Genomic DNA, 21,029 nt, shown 5'->3' with positions numbered 1-21,029 from the left:
TAAAGTTAATCAGGAATTCATTTCATCTTAAAACAAAATTAATTTTATTTAAATGACTTATGTAAGTTTGATATAACGTTGTCCTAAGTTTTATAATGTATTAGATTCTGATTTTAATATTATTTAAACTACTGTTCATAAGAATTGAGTTTATTAATATTATATATAATACACACACTATACATAAGAATATACATATATTATATATACATATATATATATGAGACAAACAATTTGACAAGGAAATATTTGACTGTTTTCCTGGAGGAAAAAATGAAAAAGAGTCTACGGTTCTTATAATGGAGCATCTGGCTAATAGACATTTTGAATATTGTGCATTTACTTTTGAATGAACAACCGACTTCACATTTAAAGAACATATAATGTTACATTTAGTTTAACATACAAAGCAAAATGTATTAAAGTTTTCAATTTTATGAATGGATAATATTAAGTAAAATGCCCCAGCTGGAGTATGAGTATTAGGATTATGTACTTGAAACATAGTCATATTATATATGCACACATATACATACACATACAGACACAAACATGATAGCATTATTTTAGTATTTTTTAGTTTGAAAATAATAGGAACAAATATATGCTCTCAGTGACTTCATTATATTTCATTCCTTTTCTAGTGTATAGTTTTATGGTACACATTTAGTGAAAATTTGATTATTTCAATTATATTTATATGTGAATTTCTAATTGTTATTAAGCCATTTATTGTAGTTTTATAGGTTTCACCTAATTGTCTATGAAAGAATAGATAAAACATTTTTCTATAAAGTATTATACATATTAAAGCAATATACCTATTTCAAAATATTTTAATCATATAAAGTTTTAGTTAGATATGTTCTCATTCTTATATATTTATTTCTAATGGCAACTGAAATTATAGCAAATAGAACCAAAACCTAATTTCAAGGGTACAAAAATCAAATAGGAGAAAAATCACTCATATGTTTGCCAATTACATAGAGATTAACAACTATTATTGATTTTCCTATTTGTAGCAATATTCTGAAACTCCTTCCAATCCACCTTTTACTAGTCCCTTCCTTCTCATACTCTCAACAACACTGAATCTAACAGTTTACCCTTTCATCATTTCTGACATGTATATGAGGAGAATTTAATAGCAAATAATCGTATTTGAGTCAACACAATGGTTAATTCTGACTTTATGAAAGTGACTTTATATATATTATGATTATTGTTCATGTTCACTCACCCATAAAATGGAAAACAGTATTTCTAGGGATGAATTTTTCATATCACTGCCAATAAACCGGAATTACACATAAAGGATTTTCATTAATTACTGTTTACCATAAAGAGCTATTTTTGCCCTTAGAAAAGCAGTAACTCTACCCTACTATATCTGACATTTTATGTTGCCTATGAAACTCAGAGATAATGAGTTTGTAAACAGGTCATATTTACAGAGGCACAAGTAAAGCATGGAACTATCTTTGAAAAGGTGATTAGGTAATATTAAAAATATATTACAACTTTTCCCACCCCTTTCTTTATAATAATGTTAAAAATTCTGCATGAAGCAGTCATCTGAAAGAATGTATTTTAATGTAAAAATCTCTCAGAATAATGTGTCGTCCAAACTTCTCCACCTTCACCAGAACATGCTACTGAGGATCAATATTTTTTTGAGACTATATTCTTCTAATGTTCCAACTTTAATGAAAGATACACATGATATTAGAAACGCGTGTGCATTATATATGACTCACTTGTCTGAATTCTGAGATAGGACTACATCTAAGGTCACAGATTTTTTTTTTTTGGTTTCCTATATAAGCACAAATTTTAAAAGACACTTTGAAACACTAAGCACATCAGTGTCTTTTAAATCTATAGTGGATTTAGGAATGAAAAAAACAAAGCACTTCCCTCTATATTTGCGAAACCTTATTTTCTGTAACATGTGATTACAGACAACCACCAACTATTTAATAATTTTCTAGAGCATGTGACAAGCTAACACTAACACAATTACTGCTGGAAAGTGTCATTCATGTCTTTGAAATTAACCATGTCAGAAAAGCAGTTCTACCAACACCAGGCCAGTTCAGATGATCTCTTTTAAAAGTAATGATCCTCTACATCCTGTGGTGCAAAAATGTGTGTGACTTAAGATTTGATAAAGAATAAGAAATACAATGAATGGTACAAAGTAAAGGATTTGTTAGAGAATACAGTGTATATAATTGTCAGAGCTACTTAAGACGTTTATGTAAATCCATTGCTTCTACATTTGATGTTGGCCTTGAAGTCAGGGCCAAGATATGGGAAAGAATATTGGCTGTAAATTTAGGAAGATTAAAGACAAGCTGGAATCTCACTGTATACACAGGAGGCTGTGACATAAACAGGAACCCATGAACACAAATGGAACCCATAAAAGAAAATAGAGGGTACATCTGTTGTTCATTGATTTGTGTTGAAGACGTGAACAAATTGTTATACTCTTGGTTTGTTTCATCAAAGAGCTTCCTACCCCTGCATGGCATAATCATGATGGCAGAAGCTGATGCATAAGCTTTTTCAAGAATACAAAAAAAAAAAAAAAAAAAAAAAAAAGATGGGAGGGTGATCCGGAGACAGTTGTCACCCACAAGAATAAAGATGAGCCAGCTTTATCAAAAGTTTGCATGAGCTGCAAATGTCAAAACCTTACCTTATATTTTGGAATATTACTAAAATATGAACTGTTTTCTTCAACTTTCTAAAATCACACGTAAGTTTCTTTTATGGCTCATATTGCCCAGAACCACTAGAGGAAAGAAAATCTGAGAAGTGTGCATTGGCAAAATTGACACAATACAAAAGTCCCAGAACTAGAGTCCCATGCTCATGAGCAAAACAGGAAGAGCAGGCTCAAATATATGTGTGTGTGTGTGTGTGTGTGTGTGTGTGTGTGTGTGTGTGTGTTTTATTAAAGCTGAGTTTTCTGAAAAGCATATATCTATACTTATAAAACCTATGAGTAATGTTATATGAAAAAGTTACAAAGTAGGTTGGTAGGGTTCTTACATCATAGATATTTAGAATCTGTAAGTCTAGATTTAGCAAGTTGTAGAACACAATGTGGGCTACCTGTGATTTAGAAATGTAGGACAGTCATTTCTTGAATTCACTCATCTTGCATAGCTTTTCAAATTGGTTGAAAATAAGATCTGTGTACCAGGAAAAAGCCATTAGTTGCTATGTTTCAGTGAAGAAATGCCATATGCCATTTTCTAACTGAATATTTTATTCAATATGTTAGGCAAACAAATCCAAAATCAACAAGCAACAGATCATTTTATTTATTCAAAATATATAATAGTTTCACTCATAGATGGAAGCAGAAATAACCCAAGTAAAACAACTATGTGCTGTAAAAAGATGTCATTGTTTCAGTCCAATCAGTTAGCTATAAAAATATTACACTATGATTCTGCAGATTATTTAAGATTCAATAAGCTTGAAACTTTAACAAATAGAGTTATGAATAATCATGAAGAGACAGTTAATTGCTATTGTTAATAAAACTATACCACAGGTCAATATATCTCTGATTTTTTTTTTTTTTTTGCCAGTCCTGGGGCTTGATCAGTGTCCCTGGCTTCTTTTTGCTCAAGGCTACCACTCTACCTCTTGAGCCACAGTGCCACTTCTGTCTGGCCTTTTCTATTTATGAGATGATGAAGAATGAACCCAGGGTTTCATGTATGCTAGACAACCACTCCAACACTTCCCACATTCCCAGCCCTCTGAATTTTTGAAAAGAAAAAATAAAGTAATTTTCTTTATATTTTAGAAAGCAGTAAATGTAAGGAGTACCTTGTAGTGGACAAACAGTTTTGCCATGCTAACTACAAAGGTTATAATGTAGAAGAAAAGTTTGGTTCAAAACCTCATAAAGGTGGCAATAAAATTTTTTAAAAAGTAATAGAAACAAGATATTTGTTGAAAGGAAAATTTTAGAGGCAAAGCAATATACAATCTACAATGGAAAGAAAGCTAATAGTGAATTATACGGTACTGTTTTAAGATAGTACATTTTTGTAACACCCTGTTTCTGAATACACAGAGTGGAAAGTGAGAAGTTAGAGAAAGAGTAGCCAACATAGCAGTCCCACTCAGTAGCAACTCCTGAAGTAAATAAAACAAAACAGAGATCTGCAGCTCCTGGAAAGGTTGAAGGATCTATTTGAGACCATATAGTGGCTAATGGAATAGGGGTTATGCAGTAGAGAATCTTCTCCAGCCATGTACTGAAATAAAGGGCTCTCACAACTTTTCTCAAAAACAATTTGAATAAAGAAAAAAGACATAAAAACACTGCCATAGGTAATACAGTGATTCTAAATCCTAATATAGGAACTTGTTGATATTATGGTGCTTAAAATATTTAAGAAACTATGCTACAAAATATAGTATCTCAGTAGGAAATTGGTATTGTTGGAATAATTAGGTATATTGTGACTGAAAAACAAAATAATTTTACAACTGTCTATAATGGATTATCCTCACAACCCTCTTTTTCTCTCCACAGTTTAACTGATTTTTTTCCACTGATTCTCTCTCCCTCACACTTATTTTGGGAGTTCAGAAAAAATAGGTTCAAGGAGCAAACATCTTGAAAGAAAAGTAAAAACTTTCTCATAGAAAAGTAATGCTTTCTTCTTATCATGACTTGACACTATGTGAACATCTTGGAAACTCCTTGTTGATCAGGACCGTGTAATTACTGTGCCTTGTCAGTCACTTCAACTCATCCTTAATTCAACCTCAAACCATGCCAATACTCTGCTGACAATGTTAGAGACAAAGTCTCCTGGTCTTCCTGATGATATGAAGGACCCTCAATTGAACTGGCAGGCAGGATGGTAACTGTATGGAGTTTGATTGGGGATCCTAGAACAGAAGCTTTTAGCCCTTGACTTTAGTTTCAAACATATGAATACATGAAATTAGATGAATCACCCTTAAAGATGACAAATGGCAACTTTAGTCCCCAAGTTCATAAAGAGATGGAGGCATATAAAAGAAAAGAAAACCCCTCACTACTCCCCCCTTTTTTTGTTTTGTTTTGGGAAAAAAGCTAATTGCAAGGAGGCAAAAAAAACCCTACCTCACTTTTGCTACTTGATCAGAAAGCACCTAGTTCTGTTCTTTCTCCTTAATCATGTAAAACCTACTACTGGCAGACTCTACTATTAGACTGTCTCTAAAACTTCATATATCAGCCATATTTTAATTAAGGTTTTCTCATTCAGTGCTTTCCCTATCATTACATACCTGGAAAAAAATTCATTAGCTTTATCTGTACTTGCCTTACAAAGGACATTAATGAATTGAAAGAGAACAATACAATATTCAGATGACCACAGAGAGCAGTAATTATAAGAAACTCCAAATAAAGGAAAAGGGACACATAAGAATTTGAGAGAAAAGATTAAGATATTGTGTTTTATGATTTCAAAATGGAAAATGAGAAATCGAAAACTCAGGATGGATAAAGAGTATTTCATTGTAGACAGATGACATCAATAATAGGGATTTAAGAAAACAAAAACCAAAAACTTTAAACAACAAAATTAAAACAAAAACCATGCCCCTGTGGCGGTGAAAAAAAGATTAAAATTAAGGACTTCAAAAGCAAGGAATAAAAGCAAATTACAATCAGATAAACAACAACAATACAAAACTTTAAGACAGCAAGATGAAATCCAGATGACACGTGCATACCAATGTGTTTAAACTATTGACAGAAAAGATGAAGCTAATTTCACTTCTCTGAAAATATTCTCCAAATGAGAAGCTAAAACGACATCATTTGGGTACAGATAAAAAAGAAAAGAGAACTTTTCTTTAGTCAAACCACATGTACATACTATTAAGTCTAGGATGGTCTTTATAAGAATAATGGAATGAAAATTATTATACCAGCATAGCTAGATAGAAGGAATAATTAATTTGAATACCTAAAAGGCTGGAGAAGTAGCTTAGTGATAGATTGCCTGCCTAGGATGCACAAGGGCCCAGGCTCCAACTCTAGAACAACAAAGAAGTAAAATAAGTTTAACATCTATAATCAGATACATGATGTTAAGGTCACAGTAACCCAAACAGGAAAATCTGTCTAATGTTGCTGCAACTTTCTGAGTGTTCCAGACATACTATCAGGTTGGATGACTACTTAGGATGATGCAGAACTGAGGAAAACACAGAGATTTCGCACATAGGATAATTACTTTACAATGTTTAGATAAAAGAAGGAATATGACTTTAGGAAAATCTACACTCGGAATTTTCATCTTTTGGTATTATACGGTGCAGTAGTCTCTTCCAAACCTTTGTGCTGGAGGCTAGGAACAGCTCCTACTCACTCAAGCCATCACAGTGGTACACCACAGATCCCCGCCACCAGCTATCTCTCTAAGCTGTGGTGTTATATAGGTTCAGTGAATTCAGTGCCTTTTTGATGTGTAAATCCTTCAGTTCACGGTAACTTTACTGGGACCTAATCTCAACATTGTTGAAAAGCATCCCTCCCTAAACATGCTGAGATCTTTATGGGTCTATTTTCCATAAATGCTAATTAGCAAACAGAAAATAGTCTTGACCCAAATATTCCTTTCCATTAGATCATTCAAAACTCCCTATCATTTGATTCACCAGGGTTTTGAATTAATTTTCTCTCTCCTGTTATGAAAATCTTAAGCAAATTCTCCCTTGCATTTGTTATTGATAAAAGCAAGCATGTAAATTATGCAATAAGAAATCGATGTTAAAGAATGTTCACTGATAAATATAGTTACGAAAATCTTGAAGAAAATGTTAGCGAACAAGTTGCAATGATTTGTATGTGTATAATGGCTGATAGTCAAGTTGTAATTCTTCCAGAAATGTAAGTTCTGTTATTATTTGATAGTCAATTAATGTTTTATACCACATTTGTAAAATAAAGTGTATTTTGAAGTTAATTTAAATATTGGGGGAAAGAATCACAAGTCCTTTAGTTTGCAAGTTCAAAATCAGAAGCAAGGATGAAATTACAAAGAAGTGGTGAAAATGAAGAATGTTGATGGAGGAAGGAACTCAAGCGAGTATAGATTGTTAAACTGGCTAGTTAACAAAAACTGAAGTTTAACTCAAGAGACAAAATGGAAACAGCTTTGAAGCCCATGCCTCAAAGGAAAGGAGTTATTTATATACCCTAGTGATTCAGTGAGTATGGAAAGGCTATTTCCTGGAGGTGCTAATTTGCTGGCATTTCCAAGCCTGCCAAGAGTTTGGGAGGAAGAGCTTCCCACAAAACCCCTTCCCATTAGTGATACTAATATTGGATTCTGGCATGGCTATATTCAAAGGGTAAGGTTATGAAGAAAAGGGAAGATGTGTGTCGATTAGTTGCAATCTGACATGGCAAGTGAATAAACAGAAAGATGACTATAAAATATTGAGTATTATTTACCTAAATAAGTGAAATAAATCCAATTTTATGAGTAGGGGGAATCAAATGCTTTTTAAAAACATCAAGTACATTCAAAGTGACTTTTAGAATAATTCTAGTCCTCAAGCAAAGCCAAGCAGCTGTCTGTAGGTGGCTGTTGAGAGTGATGGTCTTCCGTAGTTCATGTGGAAATGCAGTGGCCTAAGAATAGCTACAGTATTTTGAAGAACAACAGACAATTTACGCTAACAGGAATACTTGATAGTCATTACATAATTAACAGACTACGGTTTTATCACATGAAGAAAAAGTATCCCTGTGAAACAAAATAGAATGCCAAGAAGGATCTGGAAAGAATCTTGTTTTTAAAATGATGCTGTAGTAGTCATATATGACTAAGTTGGAAAGTGAAATCATTAAAAAAGAAAACATAAATACAGTTAATGAGTAATTTTCTTGAAGTAAAATAGATTAACTTATTTTACCCTCCCTTCTGAAGAAATGGTTACTTACGTTTCTCAATTTTGCCAGTACTTTGTCTAATGAAGGCTGCTCAATCCAATGTTTGTTACACTGCTAGATAGTTTTGTGAGGTAAAAGAAGGAATAGTAAGTTTAGTAACTGAGCAAATAATAGAATTTGAAGAAATGTTTTGGATTAAGGGACAGGTCAGAGAATTAAGAACTGATGAAAATCAGTTAAAAAATAGCTCAAATACTGAGCACATAATGACTGAAAATATATTGAAAGACCAGTAGTTTTGAACCAAAGAATCCCTCCTGATTCTTTTGTATCTGAGATGAATAGAAAATTATATTAGATTGGAGATATTCAAATTGTCTCTAGAATTGAAGTGAAATTGTTTCATAGTCCCATGGTATAGCCAGGAATAATGTGGCAGTGTGACAAATTATATACTCTGAAACTATGTTTATTTATTGATCAGAGATTTATTTAAACCTCAACAATTTCAGTTAATATTCCCTTAAATGAGTTATACTTGCAATACTAATTCTACTTTGCAACAAGCAATTATATTGTCATATTGCTGTCCTGCACACATAATATAAACAAACTTCTAAAGCAAAGTGCGCACTTTTTTTTCTGAGCATTCTCCTGCTCTGATGTTTGTAATCAAGTATGTAAACCTCAGTGGGAAAAGATTCGGCATTTATACTATCTGAGGAAAATAGAAATGAAATATGAGAAGATTTTTTTTTTAGATAAAGATGGAGCCTATGTCTCACTAGCAATTGGGAAGTGACTGAGAGAACTTCAGGAATGGATCAAAATGAAAAGATTTGCATTTTTAATATCTTACACTGCCAACTGTGAAAAAGATGAATTTGACTGGAATAAGAAAGAACTGGAAAAACACTTAGAATTGAAATGAAAGAACCAAGAAATAAATCTGAGCCAAAGCAGTGATAGATATAATGTGACTAAGTGAGCAAGCTCATAAAGTATTTCTTTATGTGGTTGTTTGGATCAAATGCATTCCACATAATACTTGCCTGCCAGCAAACTTTCTGTTGCATCAATATAGTTAGAGTTGGATAATGTGCTCAACTTTCTCTGATCTCTGTGGTTTTGTGATGATGCCTTAGACAAATAATGAATCTCCCAGAGAGGAGAATCATCTCATTGCCCTTGGTTTTATCTCTGCTAGATAAGTAAACAACTCTGAGTATTTCTGAATCTGGAAAGAGAGATCAGGGAAGGGTGGCTATTGAATGAATCACAAATAATATCTGCTGTGCAGCTCTGAGAAGAGCAGAGTTGATATTTTAAAAAATATCTTTGTAAATCTGAATAATCTCAGGTTCAAACCTTGAGATAAATGTGAGCATTTCTTATTTAGTGTTAACCAGATTATCCATTCATTCCACTGAACCAAGTGGAATGAATTTAATATCCAACATATACCCAAATACACTTTGTGCTTATTTCTTAATTTAAATTATTTTCCTGTATCAGATTCCCCTTTATCAATGACTTTAGCTATATGTCAAAAGCTTGGATTTTTTAGGGTTGAAAAAAGAATCAATAGGGCACATATATAAGTCGGAGGATTTACTACTCTAGCTTACATGCTCAGAAGCTGGAAAATTCCACCCTCTCTGACTCTGTAGTCATCTAGAGAGATGGATAATCCTCTATGGGCTCAGTCCAAATAATTGGAAGTCTCAGAACAAGGGAACCAATAATGCAAACCCAGTCTGAGGTAAGGTACACGGGAGGGTCATTAGTGTGAGTCTACACGAAGATTGTAAACTTGTCCACTCATGGAAAAAATCAAGTTTGTACACATATGTGAGAGTTATTCTGCTTTGTTGCTCCTGTTCATACTTTTGTTTCTGTTGTTGATCCATAGGGACTACAGCATATGGAACTATGTAGAATGCATTTAAAGTGGGCTTTCTTACACAGTCTATGGACCTGCTAGCCGATCATCTCTTGAAACCCCTTAAAGACCCACCCAGACTTCCACTGGAAAAAATATTCTATATATCTATCAATCCATTTGAGCCGACGACCCCTAATTACCCATCATTCTGATTGGTAAAGAAAATATCTTGGATTATACATACTGCATCTCAGGTATGTACTATCCCAAGCAAAGAAATGTGTAGCTTTACAGTATATTACATACATCTGCTAGCCTTAAGTTCCTTATATGTCAGTATTTGAAAACAAAAGATCAATTTATACATTTAAATTAATTCACTCACATTTATATCTTTAATTTGTGCCAATAATTTTTGATCAACATTTCAGTTGGAACAAAACTCTTGCTCTAACAAGACACAAAATTGGCAAGTTGACTGTAAATGTCTACTTTGCAAACCAAGAGTATATTTAAAGAAAGTGTTTGTGCTGAAGATAAACTAACTGCATAAATTCAGTTAACATATAGCATAATTTATAGTCTACCCAAAAATACCCCCTGATACAATCAGGTTACATCTTGTCCCCAAGCCTACTGAGGACCCTGTCCTGTGTGGCAGAGAGAGCATGGAAGGATTTAAACATCTTGAGAACATTTCATATTTAATACTAAACTGTCATAACTCAGAGGTCCATCTTATAGTGTAATAACTGAAACAATGTTCTTTATGACTTCCTTTTCTTTTAGTTTACTTTGACAGTAATTCCTCAATATAATCAAGATTGTATAACACCAGTATCAACAGTCTCCAAATCTGGAAGCAGATCAGAGATTGTCTTATTACTTCCTGGGTTTCAAGAAATGGAGGTGTCATTCAAGTGGTAGAATGCTTGCCTTAAGCAAAAAATTAAGAAACAGCATCCATGCCCTGATACACACACACAAACACACACACACACACACACACACACACACACACGCGCGCGCGCATTTCTAATAAGTTCTTAAACTGCCACAAATTAGCCGAAAGCCAGATAAAAATCAGGCATCTCCGCTTCCACGTTGTATTCATCATCATTCTAAATCATTCTCTCTTTTTTAAAATTTAATCTTATTGTCAAGGTGATGTACTGAGGGGTTAGAATTACATACATAAGGTAATGAGTACATTTCTTGTCAAACATTGTTACCCCCTTCCTTATTTTTCTCCCACTTTCCTTCTCCCCTCAATCCCATCCCTCACGTTGTAAAGTTCATTTCCAACATCTTGTCTTGTGAGTATGGCTGTTGCATTGGTTCTCAGGGTACTAAATCCAAACACAGTGACAACGGTGAATAAACCAAAGGAAAAATTAAAATGAAAGAAAAAACTTTGCAAGGTACATATCTCTTGGCAATCATCTTGAGTTCCATAAAAGAGAAGATTGATTGCAAACATCTTTAGAGCATGTGTAAAAGCTACCCCTAAGCAACAGCATGTCTTTACAGAACAGATCACCTCTAATGGGGATAATTATTGATCATGATCAGGCTATACCCTGGAGCCTGAGGAGTCATCTTAGTGCAACCAAGTTGATATAAAATGATGATAGTCCCACCAACTTACCTGAAATTGGAAGAATCAATAGTGAGGCAATGACAAGCTAAGTCACAACTCTAACCAGAACTCCTAAACGATGCATACATTTGTCTCCTATTCAATTGTTCTTCTACTTAAACTGAATGCTTATGTCTGTTGAAGACATATGGTTGAAGATGAATTGAAGTATCTTCCAATGGCATTATGCCATGATCTCCATCTGTTGACATATGTCTTTCCTAATAAACATCCCTAGCACCTTCACTATGTTCTTGTCTTTCTTGAATTATTTCCATTCTAGATGAAAGACTAAGTTTGATTAGCTGTGATAAAGCTCCTGCATCAGTTTTTTGATTAGGCAATGCAGGAGAATATTTGTTGGAGCTTGGAAATATATAACTGGAAAGGGAGAGAGAGAGAGAGAGAGAGAGAGAGAGAGATAAAGAAATAAACAAGGAATGAAAGAAGGAAAGAAAGAAAGAGAGGAGAGAGGAAAGAAAGAAGGAGGGAAGGGGGTAGGGAAGGAGAGAGGAAGGAAGGGAGGGAGGGAGAGAGGGAGGGAGGGAGGGAGGGAGAGAGGGAGGGAGGGAGGGAGGGAGGGAGGGAGAGAGGGAGGGGGAAAAAAGCAGCTTTCTCCAAAGTTTGACTTCGCTTCCACCATAACTACTGTTCACTGAGCTATAAAGCAAGCTAAGAAGTCTCAAAGCATTACTGTACCTGTATCTGCAAGTTGTATGGAGATTGGACTCTTGCTGTTAGTTTTATTTTGTGCATAGCTGTAAATCTTTCTGAGGTGCCTCTTTTTTCTTTAACATTGACCTCACTGCGGAAAATTCTCACCTTTCCTGTCATTTTGCTCATCAGTCTGTACTAGGTTTTGTTTCTTTTCTAACTCTGTGGTTCAATATTACTACATATCATCTAGTTTCTGAATGTTTACACTTGACTGTTTCCCTTTCTTACTGTACTTTCCATTCTTTTCTTTCTCAGCCACTAATTTCAGATGTTTAGGGACAGAGGCAAATACAGATATACTGTAATCCTCCAGACTCAGTGTCAGAGTCTAGCTATTCTTTCATAATAGCTGCCTTAAAAAGAAGTCATATAAGTTTAAAAGAGTGTTATAATTGAGATGTCATTTTCTATATCTCCATGTATTCATGATAAGTATGCACACTATAGCATTCATTTTAAATTGAAAACCTACATAAAGACAAGGAAATGCTATAGAAGAAGAGTATATTATTATTAGTGTCACATATAGACAACTTACAATTCTATCAATTTACCTGTTCAAATTTTTCTCCAGGAAGAAACATTTTAACAGTCAAATAAAAAGTTCACTGCACAGTTAAAGCGAAGCTGAAGACTTGGAACTAGTCACTTCATGTCTGCATTCATTCTTTCTAATTTTGCTACCTTATAAATATTTGAAGGGCTTCCCATGTTTCTTCCTCTGTGCTCATTCCCAACATTCTGACAAGGTTACTCCGGCTACTGGACTTGCTGTCAAAGACTCTTGTGCTCAAGTTTTAATTGATGTCATCGTATGAACAAATGAGTTGCAGTACACTTCCAGAAAGCTAATGCTGTGCAGATGACTTAAACCTGATGCCATTTGTTTCATTCAAATAGTTATATTCTTATTATATCCATTAGTCTCATTCTATCACATTTAATATCTTTAATAATTATCAGGCCGTGTAATGCATAGGTCAATACATTTTAGTAGTAGCTATAAATATCTGTTGTTTTTTTTAAAAGAAAAACCATGATTATCACAATGTACACATTTCTTTTAATTTGCTTTAAAGACACAGTAATTTTAAAAATGATCATTGGAGATTTTGTTAGGAACTTCCACAAAAATGCATATCATTTGACAAAAACAAAAATTATCTTTATTATAATAAATTCCAACATATGGAAGAGTGGTTCGTGACCAGTTAGTACCTATGTTGATAATTACATTATATGATAGCTAAGTATATGAGTATGTGAGCCACATGAATGAATTATTGTTGTTTCACATCATTTTCAAATCTTTCCAGCATTTTCAATAGCTAAAATCCCTCTCTGTGTCCTCACTATTATCGTATCTCAGGAATTGCACGATGTGAAATTCTAGGCACAGTCAAATAAAGCCCTTTGCTCCTAAATTGTCTGCAACTACATTCTTTAGTTTCTTGCCCATGTAGATTCTATGCCTCTGATCAGCATGCCTTGTTATAACTTGTCAGTTTACTTAACTAGGTGAATGATCATTTCACATGTAATTTAATCTTTGGATAAGAATGTATTGCTTGTGTGGAATTTCCTTAAAAGATAAATCCTGCACATTAATCCAATGGATCACAAACCAGGCCACCTTAAAGCCACCAGGACAACCACATTCATTGCAGTACTGATGTTAGTTTTCCTGATAATAGATATTCTTAGTGGGGTGAGGTGCAATCTCAGTGTAGTTTTGATTTGCATTTCTTTTATGGCCAGTGACGTAGAGCACTTTTTCATGTGTCTCTTGGCCATTCTCATTCTCATTCTCATTCTCCTCTTCAAAGAAGTCTCTGTTTAGGTCTTTAGCCCATTTGTTTAAGGGGGTGTTGGCTATTTGAGGATTTGTTTTGGAGGAATTTAATTTTTTTATTTCACGTATATTTTTATTATGAGGCCTTTGTGTGTTGCATGTTGGCAGGTGTTTTGAATGATTCATGCTAGCTCTACTTTTAGCTTTGAATTAAGTGATATATATATATATATATATATATATATATATATATATATATATATGGTCTTGCATTTGCCACAGGCTACCTCAGACCATGAGCTTTCAACTTTTGATTTCCATATATCCTGGATTGTTGGTTATCCCACTATGCCTGCGTTGTTTTTTGAAATGAGATTTTGCCAAATTTTAGTATTTGCTGATTTTGAAACATGACCGTCCTTTTCTGGAAAGGTGATATTAAAGGATTGTACCACTTTGGACAGTAAAGTATATGATATATACTTACTCTTAATATATTCTTTCTATGTGGTATTAAAAAACTAATGCAGATTTAAGATACTGTCCAAGAATTTAGTTGTTGCTTTGGTAAATAAAACACCTACATTTGAACATTTTCATCTGAATTCATGTCTAATTAATAATTGTTCTTCTTTCCTCCATTGTATTCTTGAAATTCCATTGAACTTCATTTATGCAGTTTTGATAAGTTTCAGTGCATGCAAATATTTGAATCACCAGCTTATCTGGATACTAAATGACAATGTAGTCTTTTTTTTCTCATGCTTTGTACAAATAATGTCATTCAAGTGAATCTATGGTAAATACAATAAACATATCTGTATTTTTAACAAACAAGGAAAGAACACTTTTAAAATTTGAGGAAATACATCAGTAATCTGAGTAGGAAAAATGTATTTGTCCCCGAGGTAATAAATAAAACATTCTTCTTTCTATAAAATAAATAAATTTTATCCACAATATATTCTGATGTGACGACTAACAAACTTTTTAAACTTATTTGAAAAAAAAATGCCCAGCTTTTGTGTATTCCCTAAGGAAAGATTTTACAGCATCTGTAAATATTCCTGCCACAGTACTTTCCTGTGGAAATAATGTCTCTAAGAAAGTTTTCCTGATAGAACAGATTTTGAACTTGTAAGTTGTATATACAAAAGTTAGGAATACGAAGGATATGGTGATGAGCCATAGATATGACTAAAAAGAGTGCTAGGCTGAGAAAGGTACGCAGAGAAAGTGAGAATGTCAATGACAGTATTGTACACAATGAAGACAGATCACTAGACTGTAAAAAGTGACAGGTTCTACTAATATATGTTGTTCTGAATCCCACAGACATAAAAGATAAAGAGTAATGTTCAGAGTTTCTTACTGAACATATAACAGAAAAATGTATTACTGATGCCAAATAAAGAGAATTTAAACACAAAAACTGAATTTTCAGCTACCAATAAAAACGTGACTTATAACAACTCTGTGTATTTGATTTCTTGGGACAGCGTAGATTGCTTTCCTAGCTGCTTCATTAATTGTCTTGAGATCAGTCATATTCTTTCCTCAAATAGTGACACTATCACAATATATTTTTAAGTCAGAGCAGAATTTTTTGCCAAATAAATTGACAAAAAAGCAGTTGTTCTTCACCCCCCTGAATAGTGCCATTTCTATTCTTTCCCTTCTCTCTTGGGAGATTCTTAATGACCATGTCATGGACTGTAATATATCTGGGTAAGTCTGTGGAAGGCAGAGCTCTTCATGGCTTGGTTTTCCTGTGTATACACAATATCTTCCACTGAGTAAAGGTTGACTAAACTCTTTTATTTCTTATTATTTTCTCTCCTTTCCTTTTCTTTTCTTTGCTTTCCTTCCTTTTCCTTCCCTTTCCTTCCCTTCCTTTCCCACCTTCCTCCCTCCCTAATTTGTCCTCCTTTTGCTTATTTTTTGTTTCAAAAATATCCCTTTCATAAGTCAGATGCATGGAATTGAGAAGCAATCAAAAAGTGGTATTTAAGCTATTTAAATTACGGTAGTGGGGTAAACATGGAATTTTTACCCTAGCAAAAGAAATAATCTTGTAGACTCCATAATTAATAAGGTGTATTTAAGTATTACATGCAATAAAATCAATATGAAGTTAGTCATTCTAGTTAATAGTAAGGAGTTGTCCAATAGCAATGAATGTCAGCTCCTGTGGGTGGTGCCGTCTTCCGATGACTTTAGAGTTTGGGTTGCTAATCTTTGGAAATACATGCATACCTGTACAAACACACACACACACACACACACACACACACACACAGAAAAACTTCACAAAATTCCACAAACTTGTAGTCTATATGGAATGTCTTTTTATCTATCTATCTATCTATCTATCTATCCATCCATCTATCTATATTCTTTTCTTTTCCTGTCTTGTGATATTCTGGGCAGATACCCAGGAGTGGCTGGCTTATAGGGAAGATCTATGTTTGATTTTTTTTTAAGGTACCTTCGCACCGCTGTCCAGAGTGATTGTACTAGTTTGCATTGTACTCCCAGGCATTCACCCACAAACAAGGATACTGAAAAGAAATTTCCACATCCTTGTTCATTGCTGCAATCTTCACAGTAGCCAAGTTATGGAAAAGGTTCAGATGACCTACAAAGGATGCGTGGATCCAAAAAAATAGGGTGCCTAAACATAATGGATCTTCATGCAGCCATTAGAAAGAATACTATTATTTTATTTGCAAGGAAATGGATGGATTTAGAACAAATCATGGTAAGTGTAGTAAGCCAAGACCACAGAGTGCATGTTTTCTCTCATATACAGATGCTACATCTAAACTACTCTGGGTTCTGGTAAATTAGCAAGGACACTAGGCATTCACATACAGTGACACCCAATGAAAATACTCTTAAGAGAGAACTGGCTGAGGAGTGTAGAGATGAGGTTAGAAGAGGTAAGATGTTTGAAACAATTGCCAGGGCTTCCTCGCATGTCCGTGGGCTTGGCATTTGAGGAAGGGTGAAAAAGTACTGACAAAGACACATTGCTGTGAAAGGACATAATTGACTGATGTCTGTGATCCAGGCTGCCCAAGAAGCTGAGATCTGAGCAAATAGGTTGAACAAAAATCCAGGAAAGGGATTTCAAAAATTTGATAATTCAAAAGGAGAAGTCAGGAAGAAGATACACGGCCCAGAGGGAAAGTGAAGGAAAAGAAGAAGGTCTTGAGTTTAATCCCGAGAATTGGCCAGGTACCTCAGGAACAAATGAAAAAACTATACTATATTATCTTCCTGTAATAAGGGAATAGCAACATTAAACTGACATATTAAAGGGGGGAGGGAGGATGATTAGGGTGTGGAAGGGATTAGGGAAAGGCCTGGAGGCTATTTCCTCTGCTATGAACACTGTAGGAAACCCTTAAAGCAACTCCTAGTTTAACTGTGGTTCTGTTGTCCTTCCCACCAATAGACTCCATGTATTTCCCAGAGGAACACCCAACCCAAAGGAAAACACGGTCCACTTTCATCAAATGCTAATATTTTATTGATAAAATGATAGAAAAACATATCAAAATACTTAGAAAAGGAACAAGACATTTACTGAGGAAATTTTTGGAACTTTATCGCAATACTATACTAATTCAAGTAGAAGTAAAATACCTTGAGATATTCAACAAATAATTCAAATGATGTATTTATTGGACAAAAACTGATCTCATGGACAAATGGACTCCAGAAATTTATGAGTCTCGATTTTAAAACCACAATTCAGAGTCGAGTGGGCATGGCTCATGCCTAGACTGCTTGGTATTCATGAAGCTGGCATCTGAGGGTTGTAATATCAAGGTGGAGATGTAAATCTGGAGGCTGATATCCCCCAAAGAATCACTGAGAATGCCGAAGTGGAGCTGTGGTTCAGGTTGTAGAGAAGTGGCCTTGGGCAAAAAGGTCAGGGACACCACCCAGACACTGAGTTCAAGTTCCAAGCCTGGTGTTCCTGTGCAGGTGAGTGCACACACACAGACACACGCAGACACACGGAGTGGATGCTGGCTTCTAGGACTCATTGCAAAGATTGTGCACCAGGGAGCGAGTCAGTGATGCGGGTTGCCTGTGGGCGGTGCAGTCCGCAGAAGTGCTCGGAAGATCCTCGTGACTTCAGGCAGTTGGTGCCAATGGGTGGCAGCGGCTCACCCATCCTGAAACAGGCCTTTGCAGGTGTGGCACACCAGACGAATCCAAGGGTGCTAGGAGCTCAGACGGGGACTCCACGTGGACGAGGAAACCCAGCCAGAGGCTGAAGCGGTGAGCCAGGGACTGAGCCCGACAGCTGAAAATCCTCCAGGACGAAGATGGCCTCCTCGGTATGGCCACTGTGGGGATCAGGGTTGAGCTTGACAGGCCCAAGACTGTTGCTGGACCATGATAATTGCATGAAGTCTCCATCCGAGCCGGTGGCCACGCAGGCCTCTTCCTGGAGAGGGACCTCGGGGACAGACTCGCAGCAGACTTCCTCCTGGATGGTGATCTCTTCCCACGAAGCGTCCTTCGGGACCTTGAGGAGCATGCCGCAGGCCGGGTCGCCTTGCTTTCCCGGGTGCGGCTCCAGGCAGGCTAGGAGATCCTCGGGGACCAGAAAGAGCCTCTGGTCGGGGAGGTTCACCGTGAGGATGGAGGCCGGGCCGGGCTCCAGCACCACATCCACGTGGCTCAGGGGCACCTTCAGGGCGCAGCCGGGAGCCAGGGCCACCAGGGAGGTGAAGCCTGGGCTTTGGGGCCCCCCTGGGTTGCCTTCCAGGCTGGGGAGAGGCCTGGGCTGCTCTAGGCGTAAGGGCTTGGGCCTGCCTGGGCTCCCGGGCTGGGCTTCTGAGCAGGGAGCAGGGCAAGGGCTGCGGCTTCCAGGCTGGATGTCCATCTTGCTCCCGGTGCAGTTGGGGGTGACCTTCGTACCTGGCTGAGGTCCTAGGGATGCAGGTGGCTCAGTTGTCCTCCAGTCCGTAGCCCAGGGAGGCCAGTTGAGGCCGGCAGGTCGGCTGGGTTGGCAGAGGTCTTCTCTGTGGAGGAGCGCTTGGCCCACCGCACCTGCCTTGTGCTGACCCAGATGAACCCAGATGAGCTCTGGCTGAAGGAGAGGGCTGAGGTCTCCATATATGCCCGGATTCTAGCTGGGGCTCCGCCTAGAGGCGTGGCTATATGCCCTGTGGACCTGTAAGCAGGTCTTTCAGCTGGGGTGGGTGGGATCAGCCTTGTGGACCTTTAGAGTTTTGGTTGTTGATCTTTGCTAAACTATGCATACATCGGGAAATATCCTGTGGTCTAGGGTAGAGGTTCCCTTGTGCCACGGTTGCCCATGAGAAATGCTCAGGCCCTGTTTTCAAGCCATAGGACTGAGAAAATGAATAGATGTTCCATACGAATGTCTGGATGCCTACACAGAACGCAGACATACAATCACAGATCAAACCCCACACAACTGGAAAAGTGCTTGCCTACATCAAATGTCTTTATTTTTTTCTTAATACACACACTTATGTATTTTTTTCTGAGTCGTGATATAATTGTTACACAGAAAAGAGTAATGTGGCTCAGCTCTAGGAAAAATCCCTCTTTTGATATACCTCCTGACTCCTGTCCTGATGGGTTTTACTAGATTCCATTCCATTCCTGGGCATTTAAACAGATCATCACATGTTGGGATATTGTAAAGAAAAAAAAGAAAGAAAGAAAGAACGAAAAACACAACAAAACAAAGGAACTAACAAACAAAACGCACTTGCACATGCAAATTCATTGCTGTACTTCATAACAGCTAAGTTGTATAAATGGCTCTCATGCCCTACAATACATGAGTGGATCCCAAAAGTACCCATGCACAATGGATTTTTGTACAGCTATTGGAAAGAACATTATTTCATTTGTAGGTAAATTGATCGTCTTAGAACAAATCATTTTAAGTGAATAAGCAAGAGCAGAGGAGAGGGACCAAGTTTGTCTGTTTTGTCTCCTCTTCTGAGTGTAGTAATAGAGAACCAACAGAACCTGATACATTACCCTGGATCCACACACATTCCCACACAGTGAGATCAAAAGAGGTTACTCTTAGGACAGATCTGACTGAGGTGGGTGGATATTATCTTCTGTGAGGAAGGGTAGTTGAAATAATTTCCCAGATTTTTTTGGATTTTAGTTTGGATTTTGAGGTGGAATAAACAAACAAAAACAGGTCTGAAAAGGAATCACCAAGTGCTGGGTTGCAGTTGGCTCTGCTCTTTAAGTCAGGCTGAGGTCTGAGCATCCAGGTAGAACAGAAACCCAGCATACACATTTCAGAGGCTTTGCCAATTCACTAGCAGTAAGCAGAAATACAAGAAATGGCCCCATGAAAAGAGCATCAGCCTCCAATGAAAATGTTAAGGAAAAGCACAAAGTCCAGAGTTCAATCCCGGGGTACCTCAAGAACAAATGAAAAAACGTATATTATCTTCCTGTAACTAGGTGAGTGGTCAAAGGAAACTGAGATAATTGCCTGGGGGAGGGGATTAGGGTGTGGCATGGGATTAGGCAGGGCCTGGAGGCTATTTCCGGTGAGCCTATCCCTGGAGGCAACCAGTTAGGCCATTCCCAGGGAAACTGTCTGTGTCCTCCTTGCTACCCATGGAACCAATGTAGTTCCCAGAGGAACTCCTTAATTCAAAGGAAAACACTGTCCAATGTGTTCAAATGCTAACATTTTATTAAGAAAATGATAGAGAAACATCTCAAACTACTTAGAAAAGGAAGAAGACATTCATTGAGGAAATGCTTGGGTCTTTATCGCAATGCTGTATTAATTAAAGTAAAACAGCCTGAGATGTTCAACAAGTAAGTCAAATGATATATTTATTGAACAAAAAAAATTGATCTCATGGCGAAATGGACTACATTAATTTATGAGTCTTGATTTTAAAACTGCAGTTTAGAGATGGGTGGGCAAGGCTCATGTCCTTGCTACTCAGGAAGCTGGGATTGTTAGGATTGGGGTTTCAGGAGGAGCTGTAAAGTCAGGAGACTCTGATCTCCAATGAATCAC

At 36.5% G+C, this 21,029-nt stretch overlaps 1 protein-coding gene across 1 annotated transcript; it reads right to left on the bottom strand.

Annotated features, from left to right (window-relative positions):
* Window positions 1-18,215: 18,215 nt before the first annotated feature.
* LOC125365029 (proline-rich protein 23A-like) lies at window positions 18,216-18,875 on the bottom strand. Its single transcript, XM_048364883.1, has one exon. The coding sequence runs from the start codon at window positions 18,873-18,875 to the stop codon at window positions 18,216-18,218; it is 660 nt and encodes a 219-aa protein (XP_048220840.1).
* Window positions 18,876-21,029: the final 2,154 nt, after the last annotated feature.

This window comes from Perognathus longimembris, chromosome 16 (genome assembly GCF_023159225.1).
Source record: "Perognathus longimembris pacificus isolate PPM17 chromosome 16, ASM2315922v1, whole genome shotgun sequence".
In the NCBI taxonomy this organism is placed as follows: domain Eukaryota; kingdom Metazoa; phylum Chordata; class Mammalia; order Rodentia; family Heteromyidae; genus Perognathus; species Perognathus longimembris.
Note: the sequence above shows the minus strand (reverse complement) of the source record. Positions and strands in the feature narration are given on the sequence as shown.